This window comes from Lampetra planeri, chromosome 24 (genome assembly GCF_965212315.1).
Source record: "Lampetra planeri chromosome 24, kcLamPlan1.2.h2, whole genome shotgun sequence".
NCBI lineage: Eukaryota > Metazoa > Chordata > Hyperoartia > Petromyzontiformes > Petromyzontidae > Lampetra > Lampetra planeri.
The window spans coordinates 928860-955137 of NC_136130.1; the positions used below are offsets into that span (position 1 = coordinate 928860).

General features: G+C 48.3%; 1 protein-coding gene across 1 annotated transcript in view; it reads right to left on the reverse strand.

The window, feature by feature from the left end:
* LOC144726630 (tyrosine-protein kinase Src42A-like) overlaps positions 1-26278 on the reverse strand; it is a 71985-nt gene that overhangs the window by 26201 nt on the left and 19506 nt on the right. Inside the window, exon 2 of the mRNA XM_078605363.1 lies at positions 5001-5122. Coding sequence (XP_078461489.1) covers positions 5001-5122 — 122 coding nt within the window. The remainder of the gene's footprint in view (positions 1-5000; positions 5123-26278) is intronic.

Here is a 26278-nt window from a genome sequence, read left to right on the forward strand (position 1 = left end):
TTATAGACTGATCATTTCTTTGTCAGTGGGCAAACGTACAAAAGTAGCAGGGGATCAAATACTTTTTTCCCTCACTGTATAAACTCCTGGAATGCATCATCCCTCCGGAGAATCAGCCCCCTCACTGAGTCAGTGATCCCTGACAAACAAGCGAGAATCCGGCCTGGACGCAGCTGCTGTGACCAAGTTTTGGGCCTTGCGATGTGTATCGAGGCTGGATTCCAGAAGAAATCGAAGAGCAGCGCTGCCTTTGTGGAATTGTCATCGGCCTTTGACACCGTCTGGATTATGGTCTTGATACTCTTTGGTTCTTTCTGTAAAGTCACATGGGTAGAAAAAATAAAATAAAACGTGACTTTACCGAAAGAACCAAAGAGTATGGATTCCTGCAGTCACGAAAGCTTCAAATCATGATTAAGGTCTTGATGTTGAAGCTCACAAGGACCATTTCCTGCTTCGAAACAAGACGCCTGATCTGGACGATGCTGAGCAATAGGCAACTGTGCATTGCCACAAGGTTCAGTACTCGTGCCATGGCTCTTCAATGTCTCAACAAGCAACATGCCGCCAACCGGGTCACGCGCATTTGTACGGTGCGGATGACCTTGCCCTGCCAACGCAAGCAGCCACTTTCAACAACATCGAAGCTACTCTGAACGAAGACCTAAACACCATAGGGAAATATTTACGGAAATGGAGGCTCAAGCCAAATCCCCAACAGACAGTCACCGCATTTCATCTTGGTAATAGAAGCGCCAAGCACACTCTGAAAGTGACCTTCTACGGCAACACTGTACGACACGACCCCACTCCAACCTATCTCTGCGTGAAGCTGGACCGTACGCTAACCTTCTATGACCACCTGAAGAAGGTAGCCAGCAAGACCAAAACAAGGATCAACCTGGTCCAGAAACGGGCAAGCACAAGCTGGGAAGCGTCTGCACCCTCAGTGCTACGGACATCGACGATGGCCCTCGTGCACTCTGTAGCCGAGTGCTGTGCACCAGTATAAACCAGAAGTAGTCACGCTCGACTTGTTGATGTCCAACTGAACACTGCAAGGTGGTGCATCACTGGAACCCTCAAGTCGACCCCAACACCCGGCTGCCCGTGCTGTTACGAATCTCTTCCCCACCAGATCTGCCGCAACGCTGCAACCCTCCGGGAAAGTCTTGCGAATCGAGGAAAACAGTCGCCCCTTCCCATACATAAGGATCTCAGTAACGTCCCTCGTCATCACTTGAAGTCACGCAGCAAGCCCTTTTGGGCCCTTGCGCTCCGATGTGCGACTGTGGTCATCCAGAACAGACGGAAAATGACGCAATGCTCGATTCACAAATACGAAGGAGACATCACAGCGATGATACACTCCGCTGATCCTGACGCGGTTATCTAGACTTGACCACCTGAATATGAAATTGTAGTTGTTGCACTGCATCTACATTAGCCATAGAAAAGAAGATAGACTCACATGAACACCCATGGACTCACACAGACACACAAAGACCCACAGATCTCGCCTGACAATCTCCCACCATCTGGTCTTAATCTTTAGGTTTAAGTAAATGTAAATATAAAAAAGATTCAACGTGCTTGTAATGCCAGCTAGAGTTTGCAGCCACTGTGGAGCCTATGCACGTAGCCTCTATTCCAGAACTATGGAGGCAGTGAGGGTTGATGGATCACCGCACGCCGATGTTGTGAAACTCCCTTCCTGTGGGCGTCGAGGTGGTGCCATACCCTGGCTTGCCAGTAGAAGGCAGTACAGCAAAACTGTGGACTCCACCTGTTCCGTCTGTATGGGATATAGTGTTTCCCCCTCGCATGCATGGGTTTTCTCTGAGTGCTCCTGTTTCCTTCCACGTGTAAACACTAATTAATTGGCCGATAAAAAAACGTAAACTTTGTTCGAAATTAATTAATGCCAAGTGCAGATCTTGTGTAACCGTTGGTAGCGCCGGCTCCTCACCACCGCTACTGCCTCCCCGCTCCTCTGCGGTTCCTCCTTCTGGCCCCTCCGAGTGGTTCCTCTCTCTCTCTCGATGCAAGAGCGAGCAAATACTGTACGGCGGTGCCGCTACAAGTTGAGATCATTATCGTTTTTTTTATATTATTACAGAGCTGTGCGCAATAAAATAGATTGATTTTGATTATTATTAAAGCAAAGAGCCTGACCTACTTTGCCTCCGGGCTGTGCCGGGGTTGGAGTGTAGTGCGGCTCCGTGAGAGTGACATGGAGCTCAGGAGGCGGGGTGGGGGGTACAATCAGCATGAACCGACTTCAATGGGGAGGGGACCGGGCCTGCCCGCTTGTAAATAACAAAACCACACTGCTCGCTCTTGCAAAAGCCGTATATTAAAACTGATTCTGGCTCGTGAGGAGGGGATTTCCATGCATTACAACAAATGCCCCATTCCAGGAAGTGGTGGACAAGGAAGACCCTGGCGGCGTTAGTGTGAAAAAATTTAACCACGAACCCACATATTTCAACGCGTAGAAATATAATATAAATATTATATTTGAAACATTATATAGAGGCAGCAAGCAAACTGAACATGAAAAAACTGTGCGCGTCACCTGTTTCCTGAAGCCAGCAAATAAGCCGAAGATAGAATGCCCCATTACATTTAGAGCTCGGCCGTTTCCTCTAATCCACGCTGTGTGGCACTAAAGGTCTTACCCACCCACACGATCAACCACTCACTGGCCCACTAACTCTCACACTCACTCTCTCACTCTCACCCATCCACTGACCCATCCACTTACCAACAAACAACCCGCTCACTTACCCACCAAACCACCAATTCACTCACCCATCAAACCATTCACTCACCCACCAAACCACCAAATCACTCACCCATCAAACCGCCCACTTACCCACCAAACGACCCACTCACTCACGAAACCACCGACCTACTCGTCCACCAAGCCATCCACTCACTCACCCTCCAAACCACCCATTCACTCACCCACCAAACCACCCACCCACTTACCCACCAAACCACCCATTTACTCACCCACCAAACCACCCACCCACTTACCCACCAAACCACCCATCCACTCACCCACCAAACCACCCACTTACCCACCAAACCACCCATCCACTCACCCACCAAACCACCCACCCACTTACCCACCAAACCACTCATTTACTCACCCACCAAACCACCCACCCACTTACCCACCAAACCACCCATCCACTCACCCACCAAACCACCCACTTACCCACCAAACCACCCATCCACTCACCCACCAAACCACCCACTTACCCACCAAACCACCCACCCACTCACACACCAAACCACCCATTTACTCACCCACCAAACCCCCCACTCGCTTACCCACCAAGCTATCAACTCACTCATCCACCAAACCACTAACTCACCCACTAAACCATCAACTCACCCACCAAGCCATCAACTAACTCACCCACCAAACCACTAACTCACCCACTAAACCATCAACTCACCCACCAAACCATCCACTCACCCACCCACAAAACCACCCACTCATCCGCCCAAAAAACCATCCACTCACCCACCCACTAAACCACCTACGCACTCACCCAACAAACCACCCACGCACTCACCCACCCACTCACCCACCACACTGCCGGTCAGAACATTTCTCTTTCTGCTTCTTATGTTGCACTGCTCCACTTTGGAATCCCCTCCCTTCATCATTATCGTCTCTTTCCCCACCACCCCCTCCCCTCAAGATTTTATAACAACTTTAAACAAAGTGTAGTGACATCGTTGGATGTCACTCTGTATGTCACTGTGTATGTCACTGTGTGAAGCCGGCCTGGGAGAGGCACGGCGCGCGATGTACTGACATCACCGAGGGTGGATGCAGTGCCGGCCCTAGCAGGGCTTGGTGAGCACTGATGGACAGTGATGGATGGCACCACGCTCTGCGTGCGGTGCCAGCCCTTACGGGATAGAGGGCAAGAGTGCCGGCACGGTACGGGGTTACGAGGGGGCCACGGCACTCCGGTTGAACCCGGGGAAGACGTGACCGGAGGTATCTTCCCGGGGACCCCCAAAGGGGGACTGGGGGGATCACGTGTCCAATTGGAGATCCTCCTCGAGGGTTCGAGAAGGTGGACGTGGCTAGGGGCGGAGCGAGCCCCGCCGCACAGGTAACAAGCCGGAGTCCTGAGCGGCACCGGCTGCTGTTGTTATCCTCAAGACTCTACGTTCTACGCCCTGCGTCCGAAGACAAGTCACCAACACGAGGACCGGGACCCAAGCTGGGGTCCCGTCCATCGTAGCTACTCCCAGTGTAGTTAGCGTAGTTAGTGTAGTTAGCCTGGTAGACCACCACCATAGCTTACTATCTAGTGAAGGGGCAGTTACCCCTTTGTGTTAGTGTGTTGGTATTAATAAATGTGTTGCCTCCAAGAATACGACTGAGTCTCCGTTTGAGCTCACTACAAAAGTATTAGGCGATGCTGCTGCTGCTGAATTGACAGTGGTGCACAGCCACAGTCAACAAACACCCAAACGCGTTCACCAATGACACTCTCGGTTAAATGGAACGATCGGCATGAGGAAACCACAAGAGCAGGAAGGCAGCTCGACGGTGAATCAGTGCTACCGACAATTGCCCGAGCTTTGGTGGTTCTCTATTTGTCAAGGCGTTTTCAGCAAATTAATGTTCATACACGTGGGAGAAAACCCAGGGACCAAAAGATAACTCGCGTGCGAGGGGAAACAGACAAAACCGGCGGAGTCCACAATTTGCCGTACCACCTTCCTCCAGCCAGCCTCGACGCCCACGGGAAGGGACTTTTACGACAACACTTGTTCGCTGTCTCCACAGCGCTGGATTCCAGGCCACGTGCAGAGCCACCACGGCCCAGTTATGAGATGTTTGAGATGGTGAGGCATTTAAATGCCACATAAATGCAAGGACTATCATAATTATAACTCTTACTTGAGAATAAACAGATTACCCAGGATCCCACCGCCCCGCACAGCTTCACCCCTGCTCGTACCGGAGAGTGCGTAAGCGCCATGCTTGCTCTCGCTCTCGCGGATGAGGAAGGAGCCGTGGTCGTTGCCCCTGGCGAGCAGCAGCTTCACCGCGTCCGCCCGGCTGATCTTCCCGAAGAACCACCTGGAGAGGGAGAGACGGAGCCGGTTCGGAGTCACGCAGGGAGAGGGGGACATGCGCACCGAGGACACGCCGAGGATGCGGCGATCTCGACAGCGGGCGCCCGGGAATTTGATCGTTATTTCATCATCATACGGGCATTGGTGGCTGCGCACGTGGCTGCCTTAATCCAGCACAGTGGAGGCAGCGAAGGTTGGTGATCGCCGTGAAAATGTTGATTTTAAACTCCCTTCGTGTGGCCCTCAAGGATATACCGTACCCAGGTTTGCCAGAAGGCAGTACAGCAAATAATAACCTCTATTTTATAAAGCGCATTTAATATTGAAGTATCTGAAAGTGCTATACATAAAATAAAACTACACTCACAAGTATAGATACAATTTAAGCGAAATAGAAAGCTGATAATTACAATATCAATGACTACTCTCGAAATTCCAACAAAATAAAGAACCATGATAGAAGCGAATAATAAGTACAGAGTAATCCAAACAGACAACATTGGTTTTCAAATCTTAAGTTGCGGGGAAAGCCTGTTGTACAAATAGGCGAGTAGCAAGACGGTGATTTCAATAGTGAAACAGAATCCCGAATGGACCGAGGAAGCTGATTCCACAATCGCGGAGCTGGCTGCAGGAGGCTCCATGTCCCCATAGAACAACAGACCAGAATCGGCAGGTCTACGTTTTCGCAGTGGTAAATAAAACTTAAGATTGGCGAGATATTTAGGAGCCAGCCTATCTATCCAAGGCCACAAACGTGAGAAGCAGAATATTAAAGTCGATTATGTACTTTACAGGGAGCCAGTGCAGGGACGAGAATAGGAGTGATATCGTCATACGATTTAGATCTAGCTAAACCCGGGCAGCTGAGTTAAATATGTGGACTCCACCTGTTCCATCTGTGGAATTGAGTGTTTCTCCCTCGAATGCGTGGGTTCTCTCCAGGTGCTGTAGTTTCCTTCCAAACTCATTAAATGGCCGATAACTCCTTAAATTATAGAGGACGGCAGAGCTTGGGAAACTGTTGGTAGTGCCGGCTCTCCGCGTGGCTGCCTTTCTGCTCGTCTATGGTTCGTCACGTGGCACACGTGAAATCACCGCAAGATAATTACCTCATATGCGGTGGCGTCATCGGCAGGGAGGCGCGCGCTTGGCTTATGTCACTACCTGGGCCGAAGAGGCTTAACTATTTAACGCTAGGTTTTGCTTTGTTTAATTGCCAGGGTATATTGTCACACTGTGGGCGCCACGGTGCCGAGATGTTGATTACCTTGCCTGGTATAGAGATCGTGGGTTCGATCCCAACCCTGATGATTCCTGTAAATTTGTAGTTTGCGTGTCTCTTTTCCCGTGTCTGCATTTTTCCCTCCACATTTGTAAACGTGCTTTTATAGAGTATTTGGCTGCTATACATTTCCACGTAATAAGCCACTTCATTGGGCTATCACTTATGACCAGGTCGTTTCTGAAAAAAGAGGTATAGAGCTTAGTGGACCTTACCTAGTAAGGTCGTGTGGATTTGGCTGGATAGACTCGCCCCCACCATAGGAATATGTAATTGCCATTAACGGATGAGGGTTCGCCACCGCGTTACTGTATCGTTCCGCGTTACTGTATAATTCCGCGTACTGTATCGTTCCACGTACTGTATCATTCCGCTCATCCACGCAGCTCAAGAAAGTAGTTTGTCGTCGACCGCTCAGAAACAGCGTTCTAACGGTGTGAGTTTCATGTCATAATGTGCAGTCTGCGTTATAACAGTGCGCATTCCACGTCATAATTGTCCGCATTACACGTTATAAGTGTCCCAAATGGAAGAACGGTATTATAGCAAAGACGCGTTGTGCGAACACCACGTGTTTAGTGAGTACTTGTTGTATGGTGGCGAGGTGTTAGCTACCTCGCCTGGTATACAGGAGGTGGTGGGATCGATCCCGACCCTGAGGCCTACAGTATATTTCGATTTTTGCGTGTCTCACTCTCTGTGGTCTTGTGGATTTTTATCCGGGTTTCCCCTCCACATTTAGAAACATGCATTTATAGTAATTGGCTGCTATAAATTTCACATGATAAGCCACTTTGTTAATCTCTCATTTGTGGCCAGGTCGCTTCTGAAAAAGAGCTACAGTAGAACCTCGGAGATCGAACGCACCAGAACTCGAACAAATCGGTGTTAGAACGATATTTCCGAACATTTTTTGCCCCGGAAACCGAATGAAATTCGGAGGTCGAACGGGCAATCGCGACTTGAAAGAACCTGTACGACTGAGACGCGTATGGCCAGCGTGCATGACGCTTGCCCAGACAAAGGTTTGACTACTTCCTCCTCACCACCTTCCACTCAAGCCATCAACTCTCCTTACTACAGGTAAAGTGAAGTTCAATGTTCATTTATTTCATTTATTACATATATTTATTCATTTATTACATTTATTTATTGTTTCTTGTTTTTTTGTATGATTTTATGCATGTAATTACTGTAAACTTCGTGTAACAGTTCTTTATAATGAGAGCTTTCTTGTGTCTGGAACAAATTAATGTCATTAACACTCATTCTTATGGGAAAAATGTATTCGGTGTTCGAACAAATCGGTGTTCGAATGGCCTTCTGGAACGAATTAAGTTCGATCTCGGGGGTACCACTGTATATGTCTCAGTGGGCCTTAGCTGGTAAAATAAAATATATATTTTTAAATAGTTTATACTTTATACCCTGGCACCACGATTCTATACTCATACCAATCCACGGTGACCGTGCGATACGGAGGGAGGGACGCGGCGAAGGCAATGGCGTTTTCAGCCGTATGCTGGAGAGCGACAGAATCGGCTTCCTGTTTCTTCCACGAGTCACCTCCACTCAGCGCTGGGAATCCGCGTTCACCAGAGCCGCTGGGAAACGTGAAGCCTCGTGCTGTCAACACGCTCTGTCGCTGTGTTTGTGTATTTAACTCTACTCAGGTCTCACTTAAAAAAAGCGACTTTCAGTCCTCGATGGGCTCCTCAAAGTGATTTCCCTGCTCAGGTGAGCACTGACAGACCGGTGTTTATCTCCTGTTTACAGATCTGTAGAGCCAGTGGTGGAAATTCCACGTTCCTATGGCAGGGGTGAGTATATCCACATGACAACTACTATTTTATTATTGTATATTATTTTATTATATTATTCTATTATGTTTTATTTTATTATTTTATTATTTCCCTTCTACGTGACTTTACCGAAAGAACCAAGAAGATAACAATTGCTGTTGCCTTCCATAATATCGTTTTTCTGGGGTTAGATTGCGTAAATATAAATGTGTTGTTACGTTTAACTTATTTTGCACCATACATAGCCAACCGTGCTAACCGTAGGTGCGGTTCCTGTGTTGTCATCTCATCAGCACCCCCGACTGCAACACACCCCCTCCCCCCGCGCCCCCCCACGGAGCGTCTCAATCTCTCTCCCGAGGTGTTTTTGCTGTTGGCTTCTCCAGCCCGACAATAAAATTCCGAAGCATTGCGTGATCCCAGGGGCGTGCGTAATATTTTTTCCACAGGTTTGAGGTTTTAGCCAGTAGCGTAATGTCATCTGTGCTCCGGTTTACCAGAAACGCTTATCGGCCGCGCACCTGCAAGCCGTCCGGCAAGTTATTGCCAATCTGCCCGGAACCTCCGCACCCCGGTAGGTTCCGGGCCGCCCGTCACGACGGTCGCCATCACGACAACGGTGTTTGTCACGAAGGCGATGGCGCCAATGCGGGGTGGGGGGGGGGCTCCCGAGTTTAGTTTCGAGCCAATTTGGTTTGACGTCACATGGGAACGCAATAGGCCAGGATCGGAGGCAAATCAAGATAACAAATCCAGAAGCTTACAAAGTTTCTCAATTTATCCTGAAATGTCAAGTTGTTTTATTTAATATAGTGTCCTTCCTTCATACAAAACACATTAAACGTATTTTCTCTGGTAAATATCAATGAAATACCAATTTTTGGGGTCTTAAGCAGGTGCAAATCCGAATAACTGGAATTTAAACAGTGGCCGGATAACGGGAAGAATGCTCTGTGCTCTGCTAACCTCCGGATAACTGGTACCACGGATAACCGGAGCAAGGATCAAGGGGAGTTCTCCTGCAACCAGGGCGGCCTCCGGGCTCCAACTGCGAACCTCCTCGGCAACGAGCTGCGAGCTCGCGACCGTTTGGGGGACGCACCACCGCCCCGGCTGGGGGCGCTTTGCACGGCATTCAAACGTTGAAAACGCGCGGCACGGACGTGGCGGGGGCTGTGCCGCAGGCTCTGGCGTGACGGCTGCCGTCACTCTTTGCGCTACAGCGTGGTCGCGTGTCGCTATCGCCGCTTCCCCCTTAACTGCCGAGCCACGGGGCGAGGGGGTGTCGACTTGAGAGGTCGTGTCTCCCTCTGCGGTGGCGAGCCTCTGGAGCGACCGCCACACGAACATCAGTTGGCGGTGCTGCACTCATGTCACCCACATAGAGTTGGCATTTAGCGGCGCCGTGGAGAATTCAAGGAACAAAACGAACCTCCTCCTGCTTCCGAATGCCGTTCCTCCACGTAATTTTGTTTTGTTTACACATCCCATGAGTAACCACAGCCTTCTGGGAGTGCATCATTTCAACAGCATTGGTGCAACACGAGCGATACTCTGCATTCGACATTCAGCGTCTGTATCGCCACTACCGTGGTTACTGTCACCGTGGCATTCATTCCTTGATTCCTCCACCCATGTTCAGGACTCGGGTCTACCAGACACCGACTATTTTGGTCTCATTCACACTGCAGGTTACAACAACACGCTCACCCATCCACTAACTCGCCACGCTGCACGTCACGAGACCTCTCTTTCTGCGTCTCCCCTCGCACTCCTCCACTTTGGCATTGCCTCCCATCATCGTTTCTCTCCCCCAAGCGTTTAGAATAACAACAACCTTTGCTCAATTCAAGAAACGCGTTAGATTCTTAACAATTTCAACTTTTCCTAGGTGGTTTTCTAGGTACAGCTGCGTGTTTAATGTTTCTGTCCATTTGTTTGCTGGATGCTTGACGTCTTGGTCCTTTGGGCCTGCGCCCAGCAACTGTGGCTGCCTTGCTAGTGTGCCCAATGCTTTCTTCAGCCAGCGCTGCAGTGGCGAGATGTTAACTACCTCGCCTGGTATACAGGAGGTCGTGGGTTCTATCCCGACCCTGATCCCTGTATATTTGGAGTTTGCGTGTCTTTCTCCCCGTGCTTGCGTTTTTCCCTCCAAGTGAAGCCCCAAAAAGCTACCACAGACAACTGGCTCGGGGATCGGCACCCCCTCCCCCCCCCCCCCACATTAGCCGGGATAATCTAACAGAGTAGGCCATTGTCGGCCGGCGTCACCGTCCACATTCTTCCAAATTTGAAAATGTACCCACAAATTACTTAATTGGGATTACAGAGCGCAGCAGCAATCATCGCCCTGCCACTGGCAGACTAATGCCCATTCACAGGTCCAGGTGCTGAGTCACCTTGTGCCACACAGGGACAGCTGCCACTGGGGGTGCCCGTTAAATGTGTCGAGATGATGAGATGTGACGCAAGTAATTTGCGTCACATCTTAAATAGTTAAGCCTCTTCGGCCATCACAAGCCAAGCACGTGCCTCCCCCCCTCCGATGTCACCACATATGAGGTCATTGTCTTGATATGACATCACATCGTGTGCTGCATGACCTCTCAGAAGCGCGAGGAACCACAGACGCCACCAGCGTAGAGGACAGCTCTATCAACAACTCACGATCATTGTTATCGTTATATTCGGGTGGGCTAAGAGGCCGAAGGTGGGGTACAATGCCTCCTTTGTCCTGGTGTGCACGCACGGGCTTTGTCTGTGGAGCTACAGACACCAGTAGCAGGTGCCTCAACAAGATGGTGCCAATTTGCACCTCAACTCCCATTATGGCCGATGACATCACTTCTGTGAGCACCAGCATAAAAAAGGCCTTTAACCCCACGTAGGCCTCTTACCCCACCCCAATATCATTATGGCACGCGACTCAATCTCAAGGCGCCATGCCACACAAAGCTGACCAAGCGCCCGGTGCTCGGTCGCGGCAGTCAGGGGGGACGCTGAGGAGGGGGGGGGGGGTCACTCAACTGTGGCTAGGGGGCGACAGCTCGGGGGACAAACCCTATGCTACCTGGTCTCCTTGTGTCCCCTCGAGGTCAACTTCACTAACGTTACAGTTTAATTCTGCAATAATAAAAATACTGGTAACCGACCAATTACGCCGAGAGCCATTTATCAGAAACACCCAAAACGAAAGATAAAAAATAAACGTAACAGGATTTTGCAACCATTGATTCGTAATTGATTTCGAGGTCAGATCGGTCACGTGAGTAAACGTGTGCGTCATACACCATCCTCCACTCAACACGGCCAATGAATGTAATTGTCACATGAACAAATCTGCCAATTGATTACTGCTTCAGCACACGGGTGTGTTGTTGGAGAGCAATCCACACACACTTTAAACAATTGGGTGTGGATGTTTCGTTGGTAGTTACAGCTTGCTTCAACAGGCAGCTTGTAGCGTTATTAAATTTCCTCCAGTCTTGGGTTTAACCCAAACATAAAGTATGCAACAAGCTGAAAGATGCTCAAAGAAGAAGCATGAAGAGGTGCGTTGCTTGGAATTGCCACTGAGACAGAGACAGTAAAAATACGTGGAAGAGAGAAAAGTATCAAATCACAGACCTCATATTGACTTGTTCAGCAAATAAGCAAGTTGGGGCCTGCTGCAGCAATGGGGTCTGAGATGTACAGAAGAAGAGTAGCACCAGCAAAGGATATATTTCAGAAAATGGGATCTATACCTGCAGTCATCAACTTACGAACACCCAACTTACGAACATCCACACTTACGAACCAGCTTCCATTAATTTTTTTTTACATCAACTGACAAACGCAAACTCGCACTTGTGAACTGAACCGCGGAACTATTTTGTTCAGCACAGCGATTAGCTGCGAAATGAGTCTGGGAGTGAGTGTTTGTGTGTGTGCACGTGCGCACGTGTGTATGTAAAAGTGAGTGTGTGAAGTGAGTGTGTGTGAAAGTGAGTGTGCCTGTGTGTGCACGTGTGTTTGTGCGTACACACACAAATAATGCCCATCTCACCAGGCTCTCAGGTTCTCCCAACTGCATTGGCCCCTTTCAAATGGTGCCCTCGGAGGACGAACTATCTCAAGAGTCATCATTCCGAGTCGGCTGAGTGAGCTTTTTAAGGTGAACTTCCACCATCTACTCCAAGAGATCCAAACGTCCCTGGAAGTGTTTAATGATGTCCCATTGTCTCTTACTAACAGGGTGCACTTTCTTAAAATCATGACCCTCCCAAAGATATTGTACCACCTGAGAATGATTCCAAACCAGATCCCTAAAACCTTTATTCGGAAATTGCCCTTCCACGTTTCTTCTTTCATTTGGAATTGCAAAGCCGCGAGAATAAGTTACCAGACCCTTACCCAGACACGGAGAGAGGACTTGCTCTACCGGATTTTGGAAAATACTACCTCGCAGCCGGCTTGCATACCTCGAAGCATTGGATCTCGGAGGAGAGAGACGGAGTGTGAACACCTTAGGAAAAAGCCTCAGTCTCTCCATGGAATCTGGAAGGTCTCGCTCACTCGCACCCTCAGGATAAGCCCTTGGGCATAAAGCCACTAGAGATGGTCAACACTACGCTGTGGATGTGCAGAAACAGACTCGCACGGATCCCAAGGGTACTCCACTCCTACTCCCAACTTTGGAATAATCCGGCACTGTGAGTTGAAAACAAGGGAATCAGATGGTCTGATTGGGAAGCAGTCCAGATTCATAGAGTATGGGACCTCCTGGCAGATAATGGTCACATAGACACATTCCAATCTATTAGATACAGCTACAACCTCCCCAATTCTCAGTTTTTTCTAAATACCTCCAGATCTGGGACGTGATCACCAGAGTCAGAGGGAGATATCTGATAACACCTCCTCCTGCAGTAATAAAGTGGCTCCAGTCAGATAAAGAGAGATACAAACGATCTGAGGCATACCGGCTTCTGATCTCAGGGGCACAAAGTGGATGACTTCAGACCCTAGATTTGGAATGGACCCAGATTTGGAATTCCACCTCCCAAGGGGTCAGATCCCTCCCCCTGAGAACCATCCAATTAACATTTCTCACGTCCGACTTTGCTGAGTTATATGAACACATGAGGGTATTCAATAGGATTAACAACACATCTGTAAAAATAGGTGTGGAAACTACCCTGTGGGCCGAAGAGGAGTGGGACTGGCTCGAGAGCAGAACATTTTATAAGGACTTTTCAATATAGCAGCCTCCCATACTGAACGGTTGTATTCATCAGGCCAAATCTCAGCACTGGAGCATCTGAGCTATACGCTCATAGACAAGGAAGAAGAATACAGCACGTGCATGGGGTCCATTCCGAAACCTGAGAACAGTCGTAAATACCTGAGCCCAGAACGGCAATGACCAGGCCAACCACGCCCCCTCCCCCAAATGAAAATCTCTCCCTCCCCACCCCGCCTGCTCTGAGGAGTCCGGTGTGCCTGATACCGTCGATGTAACTGGTAATGCCGTCCAGAGTGTCAGGATGTTGCAATTTTACGATGTGAGGGAGGATGTGGAATAAAAAAAAATGTTAAGCGTTCAATGTGAAGGATGCCTCAACCAGGATTTTTAAAGGTAGGGAATTGGTTGTGGAAAAGCAAATTTCAGGTGAATCTGTAAGTTCCCAATACATTTGTGACAGAGCTAAAAGGTATCTTCTTATAACGTTATTTTGTTAAAATTGCATGTTTAAATGTTATAGACGATGTTTTTAGGGTGAAAAAAGTCAACTTTCCACCGTATTTTCACAAACTAAGCCTTTCACCTTTGTTTCCTACGAGCTTTACTACCCGGCTTCGCCCGGGACTTGGATTCTTGTCTTGATGATAGACGGCCTACGCGGAGGGTGGGGGGGGGGTGACGTCAGCAGGCACACTGCGTAACGCTGCCCCATGCCGGTGACATCACAGATGTGACGTCACCGCTCACTTGCCGTGCAAAATATATCCATTATTGCGCCCCCCCCAAAAATACAAAAGTCTATTTTTAAAGTTTTTGCATTGCGTACAGTCTGGAAGCTTCTCACATGCCAAGTTTCAAGTTTGTTGCATGTTGGGAAATATGCTAAACATTTCGAACAGACACACATTCACAAATTTCCCTTTCATATATATAGCTATCGATTAACGATAATTTAAGTTAGCAATGGTTTTCGTGGAACCAATTAATATCATTAACCGATGGACCGCTGTATTTATTCCAGCATTACATGCAAATGTACAATATTTCTGCTTAGGAGTGTAACGATGCTTCCTTGTTTTGTTGAACCATAACATTTTATAACTGACCGTATGTGCATTTAAATACCTTTACATTACTGTGCTCCGACTTATGAACCGTTCGACTTATGAATGGGTCTCAGGAACGGACTCCCCGTATTGAAAAATAAGAACGTATTAATAACATCGAGAATTAGAATACTGCATTGTTGTATATCCAGAAATGTTCTCTTATACGGATGAGAAAGCTGTGAATCGTTGGGTCTCTATGCGAGTCTATGGGTCTCTATTCAAGTCTGATGCTCCCTTGTGAGTCTGTGTGTCTCTATGTGACTCTACATATAAAGTCTCGATGATAATGTATTTGTCTCTATATGAGTCTATGGGTCTTTGTGAAAGCTGGACAATTACAAAAACTCGAAACAGGAACCTAGAAAGAACAGAAATGTGTTTTTTAAGAAGTGAAACATTTCATGGACAGACAAGATAAGTAATGTATTGAGTCACGTAACAAGATTAGTAATATATTGAGTAATTTAACAAGATGTGTAATGTATTACAGATAGCAGAATTCGAGAAATTTTCATTAGAGAAAGGCAAAGTTACATTTCTTGGACAAGTAATAAAAAAACAAGAGACTCAATAGAAACGTGGTGTGACTGGGAATACTCGAGGTACAGCAAGAAGCCAGGGGAAGACAGTGAACTCAGTTATATTCGCAATTTAAACAATTGTATGCAACAGCGAGGATCCAATGTGAAGTACTTGAGGGATATCATTGACAGAGCTGAATAGAAGGCCAAGTATAAGGAGTTGGAAAATCCAAATCTCACCCCCCAGCATATCGACATCAAATCCCCACCACCGTCCTCCCATCTGAAATCGATCGAGACGTCGGCTATTTTGAACGCGCGCCTCCACACTTCTCTGTCGGCCGAAAAGAACCCCCAGCGCCACCCAACGGCGCGGGACACAGGGGGGGGCAGTGGCGTCCCGAACAAGAACCGCACCGAAGGCCCCATGCAGGAACAGCGCCGGTTCCTCTCTGCTGCCCCGACGGCAGTAGGGGACCGCTCTCAATATCCGCGACGTACCAACCACCACCACTACCACCGTGTCCCAACCACCATCACACCACCACCGCGTCCCAACTACCGCCAAATACAAAGGGCGGACTAGTCCACTCAGCTACTCCAATACAACAAGTGGACTAGTCCACTCAGCTACCCCACTACAACAAGTGGATCAGTCCACTCAGCTACCCCACTACAACAAGTGGATCAGTCCACTCAGCTACCCCACTACAACAAGTGGATCAGTCCATTCAGCTACCCCACTACAAGTGGATCAGTCCACTCAGCTACCCCACTACAACAAGTGGACTAGTCCACTCAGCTACCCCACTACAACAAGTGGATTAGTCCACTCAGCTACCCCACTACTACAAGTGGACTAGTCCACTCAGCTACCCCACTACAACAAGTGGATTAGTCCACTCAGCTACCCCACTACAACAAGTGGATTAGTCCACTCAAGCTCCACCTCGGATGCTGCCGTGGATTCGCTTACAACATTAAAAACACAATTGCAGCCTGCTGCGTTTTTTCAAATGGTAGCCATGATCGCCAACGTCTCTGAGAAAGGACATGGTACATTGAGAGAGAGATTAACATTACCCACAGACTAACATTACCCACAGACTAACACTGCCCATAGACTAACACTGCCCATAGACTAACACAGCCCATAGACTAACACAGCCCATAGACTAACACAGTCCATAGACTACCATTGCCCATAGACTTACATTGCCCACAGACTAGCATTGCCCATAGACTAACATTGCCCATAGACTAACATTACCCATACACTAACATTGCCCATAGACTAACACTGCCCATAGACTAACATTGCCCATAGACTAAGATTTCCCACAGACTACCATTGCCCATAGACTACCATTGCCCATAGACTTACATTGCCCATAGACTAACATTGCCCATACACTAGCATTGCCCATAGACTAACATTGCCCATAGACTAACATTGCCCATACACTAACATTGCCCATAGACTAACACTGCCCATAGACTAACATTGCCCATAGACTAACATTTCCCACAGACTACCATTGCCCACAGACTACCATTGCCCATAGACTAACATTGCCCATACACTAACATTGCCCATAGACTAACATTGCCCATAGACTAACATTTCCCACAGACTACCATTGCCCATAGACTAACATTGCCCATAGACTAACACAGCACATAGACTAACACTGCCCATAGACTACCACTGCCCATAGACTAACACTGCCCATAGACTACTAACAAGTTCTCGAGTGAATATTCATGGCCAGAGCTAAACGGTTTGAGAGCGCGCGTGGCACACAGCGTCAGAGAGGATGAGGTCAGGACTTGAACACGGACTGTGATGGATGGCGAAGCGGCGTCGTGGAGGCCCGCATCCAGCAGTAGGTAGACCATGGCTGATGATCATGGCTAATGACGACGACGACAAGGTGATTGACGCAGCACCGCGGCCACTGCCGCCGTTCCGACAAACTGGGGAAGTGACCAGCGGCTGATCTGCCCGGCTGAACGTGGGGACAACGTGAGCGCAACGCCCCACGTCCACTGGGTGTGCAGGAGGAGCTCTCACGCACTATCGTATTCTAAACTAAACTAAATTGTTGGTATTTTCCCAGATAAGGGGCCCTCTGGCGCTAAGTAGCTCTTGTTCAGAAGCGACCTGGCTCTCGTGACAGCTCGACGAAGCGGCTTATCGTGTGGAAGTTCACGGCAACCAGTAATTTGAACGCATGTTGATAGATGTTGGAGGGATACAACCGGAGGACCCGGAGAAAAATCCAGGCGACCACAGCGAGAGAGAGAGAGACTGGGAAATCCAAATTCAGCAGGCGTCAGGGTCGGGATGGAACCCAGCACCTCCTGTATAGCAGGCGAGGGAGCTGCTAACACCTCCTAGCCACCGTAGAGCAACGTACTCGCTCAACGCGTGGTGCTCGCACAACGCGTCTTCACTATAACCCCATTCTTACATTTAGGACTGTTTTCTCACGTGGAATGCACCCCTTGTCACGTGCACCGCTGTCGCATGGAACTCGCACCGCGAGAACGCGGTACGGCACAGCACGCGGTAGCGCACCCTCATCCGTTGGCGGAATTTCCATATTCCTGTGACGGGGGACGAGTTTAGTCACGAGACAACCACTGCTTGAATTCTCCCACAAAAGCGGTTCGATATTTTATCGACCTCGGAGGGAAGGATGGAGCCGAGTCCCCCCCACCCTCCAAGCAGGATTTGAACTCGCGACCTTCCGATTGCGAGCCACCGAGTCAGCCGACCGGATGACTTCAGCTCTCGCCGTTTTACTTTGACGGTAAAACGCGAACAACACCAACACTCGCTTCTCACCAATACGACCCGATCGGCTTACCCACCCGCCCGTCCAACCCCTACGGTTGCCACCCTGCCCGGCTTTGGGACTGTGGGAAAGGTGGCAACCTCCGTTTACAGTGTGGAGGTGCCCCGCTCGAATGGGCCACGCCTGGGCCCCCCCCCCCCCCCGCCCGTCCGCCAGCACGGGGGAAGGCCCGCAGGTCACTGGGCTGCCTGTCTGTGCTCACATCCTGCAGGAAACCTCCACTTCCTGTTTGCTGCGAGCCTTTGGCACAGAGCGACTGCAGCGGTGTCGGGCCCATCGCTACCATCACCGAGCGAGGACCTCGCGGCCACACCCCCAGCGGCTCTCGACGGGCGAAAGCGTGGCCCGAACGCGTGGCCCGAACTCGTGGCCGAGGGGACGGACTCACCTCCCACCACGGACATCCAAAGTGACCTCCCTGCTCAAAATCTCATCTCCCGTTTTACAGCCCCGCAGAGACAACGGTGGAAATTCCACGTTGATATGGCGGCGGATGGGGAAGGGTGCGAGTCAATGGGACGACCGCTGTTGACTTTCTCACAAATTGGTACTTTGTTTGTTCAAACCCGGAGGAAGACAGGAATGATGAGCTGAGTCGTGTGGACATAGCAGCCAAATACTATAATCCTGCCGCAGGATTTGAACTTGCAATTTTCTGATCACGTGCCGCTCGCTCTGCCATTGAGCAGCCGAATACCAGGCCTTGAAGTCGGTGAAAATGGTCATGTTTAGTCTGGGGCTTACACTTGTGTTAGTGGTGGCTTACACTTGTGTTACAGTGCTGGAGTACACTTGTGTTACAATGCGAGAAGCTCGCTCTCCGGACCGACTGTTGCGTCTCACCCGTACAGTTAAAACCAACATCAACACTGCGGATCTCAGCAACACAAAACACACCGGAGGTGATGAGTGCTGTGAGCGAGCAGCAGCAGCTATGAAGGCCGGCACGGCTCGTCACTGCTGCTTCTTACACATCACGACATTTTAGGCCGCGTAAACCTAGGGGGGGGGAGAACCCAGAACAAGCTGAGATATTTGTGAGTTTTGGTGGCGAGTTGAAAAATAAGTGAACACCTCAGTTGGCTTTGCCTGGTAGGATAAGGATGGTTTGGTTATATCTGTTTGTGTTTAGGTGATTTGCACTTTGCACTCCTATCGTGTTTTGTTGTGACGTTCTTACCCGCCCCGACGAGACGTCTGTGAGAAAGAGCTTTATAGCTCATCGGATTCCTCCAGTATAAATACAACGACTCAGATCGCCTGGATTGTAGCGCAGTGCACTCACCAACACGGACTCACCTCGCATCTCTGCTTCTTTTCCTCCCACTGCTCCACTTCAGAATGTCCTCCACCCATCACCATCGTCTCTACCCCCCCCACCGCAAAGCCCTCACAATAATCTTTCTCAATTCCAGAAACACGTAACGCCCTTTTCCACTGTACAACTTTGCTAATAGTGCTGTTTGTAGCTGTGATCAACAACAATAGACAAAGATCCCCCGTATTGCCTTAACTGAAGGAGCAAACTATAACCTTTTTATTTTACCAGGAAAGGCCCACTGAGCTATGGAGCTGTTTTTTACAAGCGACCTGGCCACAAACAATAGTGCAACGAAGTGGCTTATTTCGTGTAAAATTATAGCAGCCAAATACTCTCAACGCGTGTTCTAAATGTGGAGGGGTAAACCGGAGAGAAATCCACTCGACCACCGGGAGAACACGCAGACTCCAAATATACAGCAGCAGGCATCAGGGTCGGGATAGAACCCACGACCTCCTGCATACCAGGCGAGGTAGTTAACATCTCTTAGCCACCGTGATGATGATGAGAGAGAGACACGCAAACTACAAATATACAGCAGCAGGCATCAGGGTCGGGATCGCGCCCACGACCTCCTGTACACCAGGCGAGGTAGTTAACATCTCCTAGCCACCGTGATGATGATGATGAGAGACACCGCAAACTCCAAATATACAGCAGCAGGCATCAGGGTCGGGATCGCGCCCACGACCTCCTGTACACCAGGCGAGGTAGTTAACATCTCTTAGCCACCGTGATGATGATGATGAGAGAGAGACACGCAGACTCCAAATATATAGCAGCAGGCATCAGGGTCGGGATCGCGCCCACGACCTCCTGTACACCAGGCGAGGTAGTTAACATCTCTTAGCCACAAGCCCTGTTAGTGAGCACGTATGAAGCCGGCACGGCATACGAGGGGTGAGAGACGAATATATCCATAGGGCAATAGTTGACTTCCCCCACAAAGCGGTATCTATTTTATCGATCCCCACGGAATGATGGGACGAGTCACCGCCCCCTCCAACCAGGATTTCAACTCGCCACCTTGGGATGGCGAGCCCGCTTGCTTGACTGCCTTGTGACCGGGGCGGCACAGCGAGAACAGCTGGACTGGGAGGGAAGGGGAGCCGGTGCGTGGTGCTGAGTCGGCCTCGGGGAGACCCAGGACCGGTACAGATAATGATCCTCTCACTGCTGTTGGCCGTGAGCGGGAATCGAACTCGGGATCGCTGGGTTCAACAACGCACACTCCTCACCCCCACAGATGATGCAATGCTCCTTTGAGCATGGCATCGCTCATGACTTTTTAAATATAAACCAAGCAAGGCCAGATCTTTCACTCATCAGTACCGCTTGCGGTGGCATTAACTTTATCGGCTCCAGTGTCTTTATGTGGTCAATAATCGCGAATTGTGTAATGACGAGTCGAGTGGCTATTCAAAATATATGAAGGTAAAGGTGCATCTCTGCAATGACTTAATGACTTGCTCACCACGCTGCTGGCGGCAGGGGCCTCCCCAGCGAGCGAACTCTGAACGAGAGCGATGTTCGGTCTCCTCTTCCACGACGACCGCACATTGCCCCACCACACACCACAGCCCCCCCCCCCCCCCGCCAATCGACTCAACTTGCGCCCATTCCTGCTGCTGGGTGGACATGGCCAGTGGGGGGGGGGGGGTTATGGTTTTTTGCGACTTGCCCCCATCGTTCCAAACTGCCGCGCCTGGAGATAGAATCGGGAGTGGCGACCCCTGAATTGCAAGTCCAGCGTGCTGAATATTGCACTGCTGTGGCAGGTTGCGCAACACACGCAGCCGTTTAGTTCCAATGATGAGTCAAGTCAAGTTAAAACAAACAATTACATACAGTGAGGGAAAAAAGTATTTGATCCCCTGCTGATTTTGTACATTTGCCCACTGAAAAAGAAATGATCAGTCTATAATTTTAATGGTAGGTTTATTTGAACAGTGAGAGACAGAATAACAACAAAAAATCCAGAAAAACGCATGTCAAAAATGTTATAAATTGATTTGCATTTTAATGAGGGAAATAAGTATTTGACCCCTCTGCAAAACATGACTTAGTACTTGGTGGCAAAACCCTTGTTGGCAATCACAGAGGTCAGACGTTTCTTGTAGTTGGCCACCAGGTTTGCACACATCTCAGGAGAAATTTTGTCCCACTCTTCTTTGCAGATCTTCTCCAAGTCATTAAGGTTTCGAGGCTGACGTTTGGCAACTCGAACCTTCAGCTCCCTCCACAGATTTTCTATGGGATTAAGGTCTGGAGACTGGCTAGGCCACTCCAGGACCTTAATGTGCTTCTTGAGCCACTCCTTTGTTGCCTTGTCCGTGTGTTTTTGGGTCATTGCCATGCTGGAATACCCATCCACGACCTATTTTCAATGCCCTGGCTGAGGGAAGGAGATTCTCACCCAAGATTTGACGGTACATGGCCCCGTCCATCGTCCCTTTGATGCGGTAAAGTTGTCCTGTCCCCTTAGCAGAAAAACACCCCCAAAGCATAATGTTTCCACCTCCATGTTTGACGGTGGGGATGGTGTTCTTGGGCTCATAGGCAGCATTCCTCCTCCAAACACGGCGAGTTGAGTTGATGCCAAAGAGCTCCATTTTGGTCTCATCTGACCACAACACTTTCACCCAGTTGTCCTCTGAATCATTCAGATGTTCATTGGCAAACTTCAGACGGGCATGTATATGTGCTTTATTGAGCAGGGGGATCTTGTGGGCGCTGCAGGATTTCAGTCCTTCACGGCGTAGTGTGTTACCAACTGTTTTCTTGGTGACTATGGTGCCAGCTGCCTTAAGATCATTGACAAGATCCTCCCGTGTAGTTCTGGGCTGATTCCTCACCGTTCTCATGATCATTGCAACTCCACGAGGTGAGATCTTGCATGGAACCCCAGGCCGAGGGAGTTTGACAGTTCTTTTGTGTTTCTTCCATTTGCGAATAATCACACCAACTGTTGTCACCTTCTCACCAAGTTGCTTGGCGATGGTCTTGTAGCCCATTCCAGCCTTGTGTAGATCTACAATCGTGTCCGTGACATCCTTGGATAGCTCTTTGGTCTTGGCCATGGTGGAGAGTTTGGAATCTGATTGATTCCTTCTGTGAACAGGTGTCTTTTATACAGGTAGCAAGCTGAGATTAGGAGCACTCCCTTTAAGAGTGTGCTCCTAATCTCGGCTCGTTACCTGTCTAAAAGACACCTGGGAGCCAGACATCTTTCCGATTGAGAGGGGGTCAAATACTTATTTCCCTCATTAAAATGCCAATCAATTTATAACATTTTTGACATGCGTTTTTCTGGATCTTTTTGTTGTTATTCTGTTTCTCACTGTTCAAATAAACCTACCATTAAAACTATAGACTGATCATTTCTTTGACAGTGAGCAAACGTACAAAATCAGTAGGGGATCAAATACCCTTTTCCCTCACTGTATCTGGCACAAATCTGCCACTCACAGCGCCATCACATTAACACTCAACAGCTTTTTTTGTAATGTAATGACCGACTCTCTGTGTTGCATTGCATTACATTTCAAAATTTTACTAAGTTTGTTTGATTAAGTGTGTTTTCTCTCTCTCTCTCTCTCCGTGTCCTCGTGTTGTCGCTCTAGTATTTCCTGCAGTCACGAAAGCTCCAAATCTGTCATTGACATTCTCATTTATCTACCCCCCCCCTCTCTCTGCCCCGTCTCTCTCTATTTAAGGCCTCGACACAGAGGCGTTGTTTCTCAGTGTGCCTATGTGTGTCTCTCTCTGTGTGTCTCTGTGTTGTCTCTCTCTGCTTGTGTGTCTGTCTGTGTGTCTCCGTGTCTGTGTTTTGTCTCTCTCTCAAATTTAGCAATCTTTGGAAGAACGCCATCAACCAGGTAGGGTGTTGACTGTTATGTTAGCCGACTCTCTGTGTTGTATTGCATTATATTTTTCAGTTTACTAGGTTTATTTTCTCTTTCATTCGTACCTGATGTTGATTGCTTGTGTTGCAATCGAAACGTCGTATACTATTATTTAATTTTTTTTTCTTTCTACTTGACTTCACCGAAAGACCCAAAGAATGTGAATTCCTGCAGTCACGAAAGCTTTAAGTCAAGAAATAACTGGAGACTCCATTTCTTTACTCCATGTGGCCTGATGGGATTTACATTTGCAAATGTTTTCTGATCAGTTTATTTCCAAATAGTCATACGAATAATTACATTGTTTGTAGCCATTGAGCACCACGATTGTGGCTTCTTTGTCCTCCTTGTGCCAGCAATGTTTGAATTGTCAATTATTTTTTTAATAGCCACACTTTGTGATTATTGACGGGTTTGTCTGCTAGCCAGTAGCTACCATTAGGTGACAATGTATATTCCTATTTAAAAACTGTGTTATGAAGAAGAGACTTAGCCAGAAACATCAACTATTACATTTTGAAACATCGTTATTGACCAAAGTATTTTTTGCATTGGGATTCGTTCAATATCGTCTTCATATATTATCATAATTCTGTTGTTTTCCCACAATATAAATAAATTGTGCTATAGTCCAATTTAATGGCTTTCCAGACCAATATTAATTCAGCATTTGTGCCCGCACAGGCTGAGTGACTAAAGCTCACGCACGGCTGTCGTTCCATGTGCAGACACAGAGCGCGCTTCTGCTCAGATTTCCATTTAGCCACAATGCTCTACGGCAACACGTGCTGAGCGTGCAGGTGACATCATCCCCAGTGATAGCATTACTGCGGACCCAGCCACCACGTGGTGTGTGTGTGAGTAAGCCCAGCCACCATGTGGTGTGTGTGAGTAAGCCCAGCCACCACGTGGTGTGTGTGTGAGTAAGCCCAGCCATCACGTGGTGTGTGTGTGAGTAAGCCCAGCCACCACGTGGTGTGTGTGTGTGAGTAAGCCCAGCTACCACGTGTTGTGTGTGGCTGAGTAAGCCCAGCCACCACGTGGTGTGTGTGCCTGAGTAATCCCAGCTATCACGTGGTGTGTGTGGCTGAGTAAGCCCAGCCACCACGTGGTGTGGCTGAGTAAGCCCAGCCACCACGTGGTGTGTGTGGCTGAGTAAGCCCAGCCACCACGTGGTGTGGCTGAGTAAGCCCAGCCACCACGTGGTGTGTGGCTGAGTAAGCCCAGCCACCACGTGGTTTGTGGCTGAGTAAGCCCAGCCATCACGTGGTGTGTGTGTATGGCTGAGTAAGCCCAGCTACCACGTGGTGTGTGTTTCTTCCATTTGCGAATAATCACACCAACTGTTGTCACCTTCTCACCAAGTTGCTTGGCGATGGTCTTGTAGCCCATTCCAGCCTTGTGTAGATCTACAATCGTGTCCGTGACATCCTTGGATAGCTCTTTGGTCTTGGCCATGGTGGAGAGTTTGGAATCTGATTGATTCCTTCTGTGAACAGGTGTCTTTTATACAGGTAGCAAGCTGAGATTAGGAGCACTCCCTTTAAGAGTGTGCTCCTAATCTCGGCTCGTTACCTGTCTAAAAGACACCTGGGAGCCAGACATCTTTCCGATTGAGAGGGGGTCAAATACTTATTTCCCTCATTAAAATGCCAATCAATTTATAACATTTTTGACATGCGTTTTTCTGGATCTTTTTGTTGTTATTCTGTTTCTCACTGTTCAAATAAACCTACCATTAAAACTATAGACTGATCATTTCTTTGACAGTGAGCAAACGTACAAAATCAGTAGGGGATCAAATACCCTTTTCCCTCACTGTATCTGGCACAAATCTGCCACTCACAGCGCCATCACATTAACACTCAACAGCTTTTTTTGTAATGTAATGACCGACTCTCTGTGTTGCATTGCATTACATTTCAAAATTTTACTAAGTTTGTTTGATTAAGTGTGTTTTCTCTCTCTCTCTCTCTCCGTGTCCTCGTGTTGTCGCTCTAGTATTTCCTGCAGTCACGAAAGCTCCAAATCTGTCATTGACATTCTCATTTATCTACCCCCCCCCCTCTCTCTGCCCCGTCTCTCTCTATTTAAGGCCTCGACACAGAGGCGTTGTTTCTCAGTGTGCCTATGTGTGTCTCTCTCTGTGTGTCTCTGTGTTGTCTCTCTCTGCTTGTGTGTCTGTCTGTGTGTCTCCGTGTCTGTGTTTTGTCTCTCTCTCAAATTTAGCAATCTTTGGAAGAACGCCATCAACCAGGTAGGGTGTTGACTGTTATGTTAGCCGACTCTCTGTGTTGTATTGCATTATATTTTTCAGTTTACTAGGTTTATTTTCTCTTTCATTCGTACCTGATGTTGATTGCTTGTGTTGCAATCGAAACGTCGTATACTATTATTTAATGTTTTTTTCTTTCTACTTGACTTCACCGAAAGACCCAAAGAATGTGAATTCCTGCAGTCACGAAAGCTTTAAGTCAAGAAATAACTGGAGACTCCATTTCTTTACTCCATGTGGCCTGATGGGATTTACATTTGCAAATGTTTTCTGATCAGTTTATTTCCAAATAGTCATACGAATAGTTACATTGTTTGTAGCCATTGAGCACCACGATTGTGGCTTCTTTGTCCTCCTTGTGCCAGCAATGTTTGAATTGTCAATTATTTTTTTAATAGCCACACTTTGTGATTATTGACGGGTTTGTCTGCTAGCCAGTAGCTACCATTAGGTGACAATGTATATTCCTATTTAAAAACTGTGTTATGAAGAAGAGACTTAGCCAGAAACATCAACTATTACATTTTGAAACATCGTTATTGACCAAAGTATTTTTTGCATTGGGATTCGTTCAATATCGTCTTCATATATTATCATAATTCTGTTGTTTTCCCACAATATAAATAAATTGTGCTATAGTCCAATTTAATGGCTTTCCAGACCAATATTAATTCAGCATTTGTGCCCGCACAGGCTGAGTGACTAAAGCTCACGCACGGCTGTCGTTCCATGTGCAGACACAGAGCGCGCTTCTGCTCAGATTTCCATTTAGCCACAATGCTCTACGGCAACACGTGCTGAGCGTGCAGGTGACATCATCCCCAGTGATAGCATTACTGCGGACCCAGCCACCA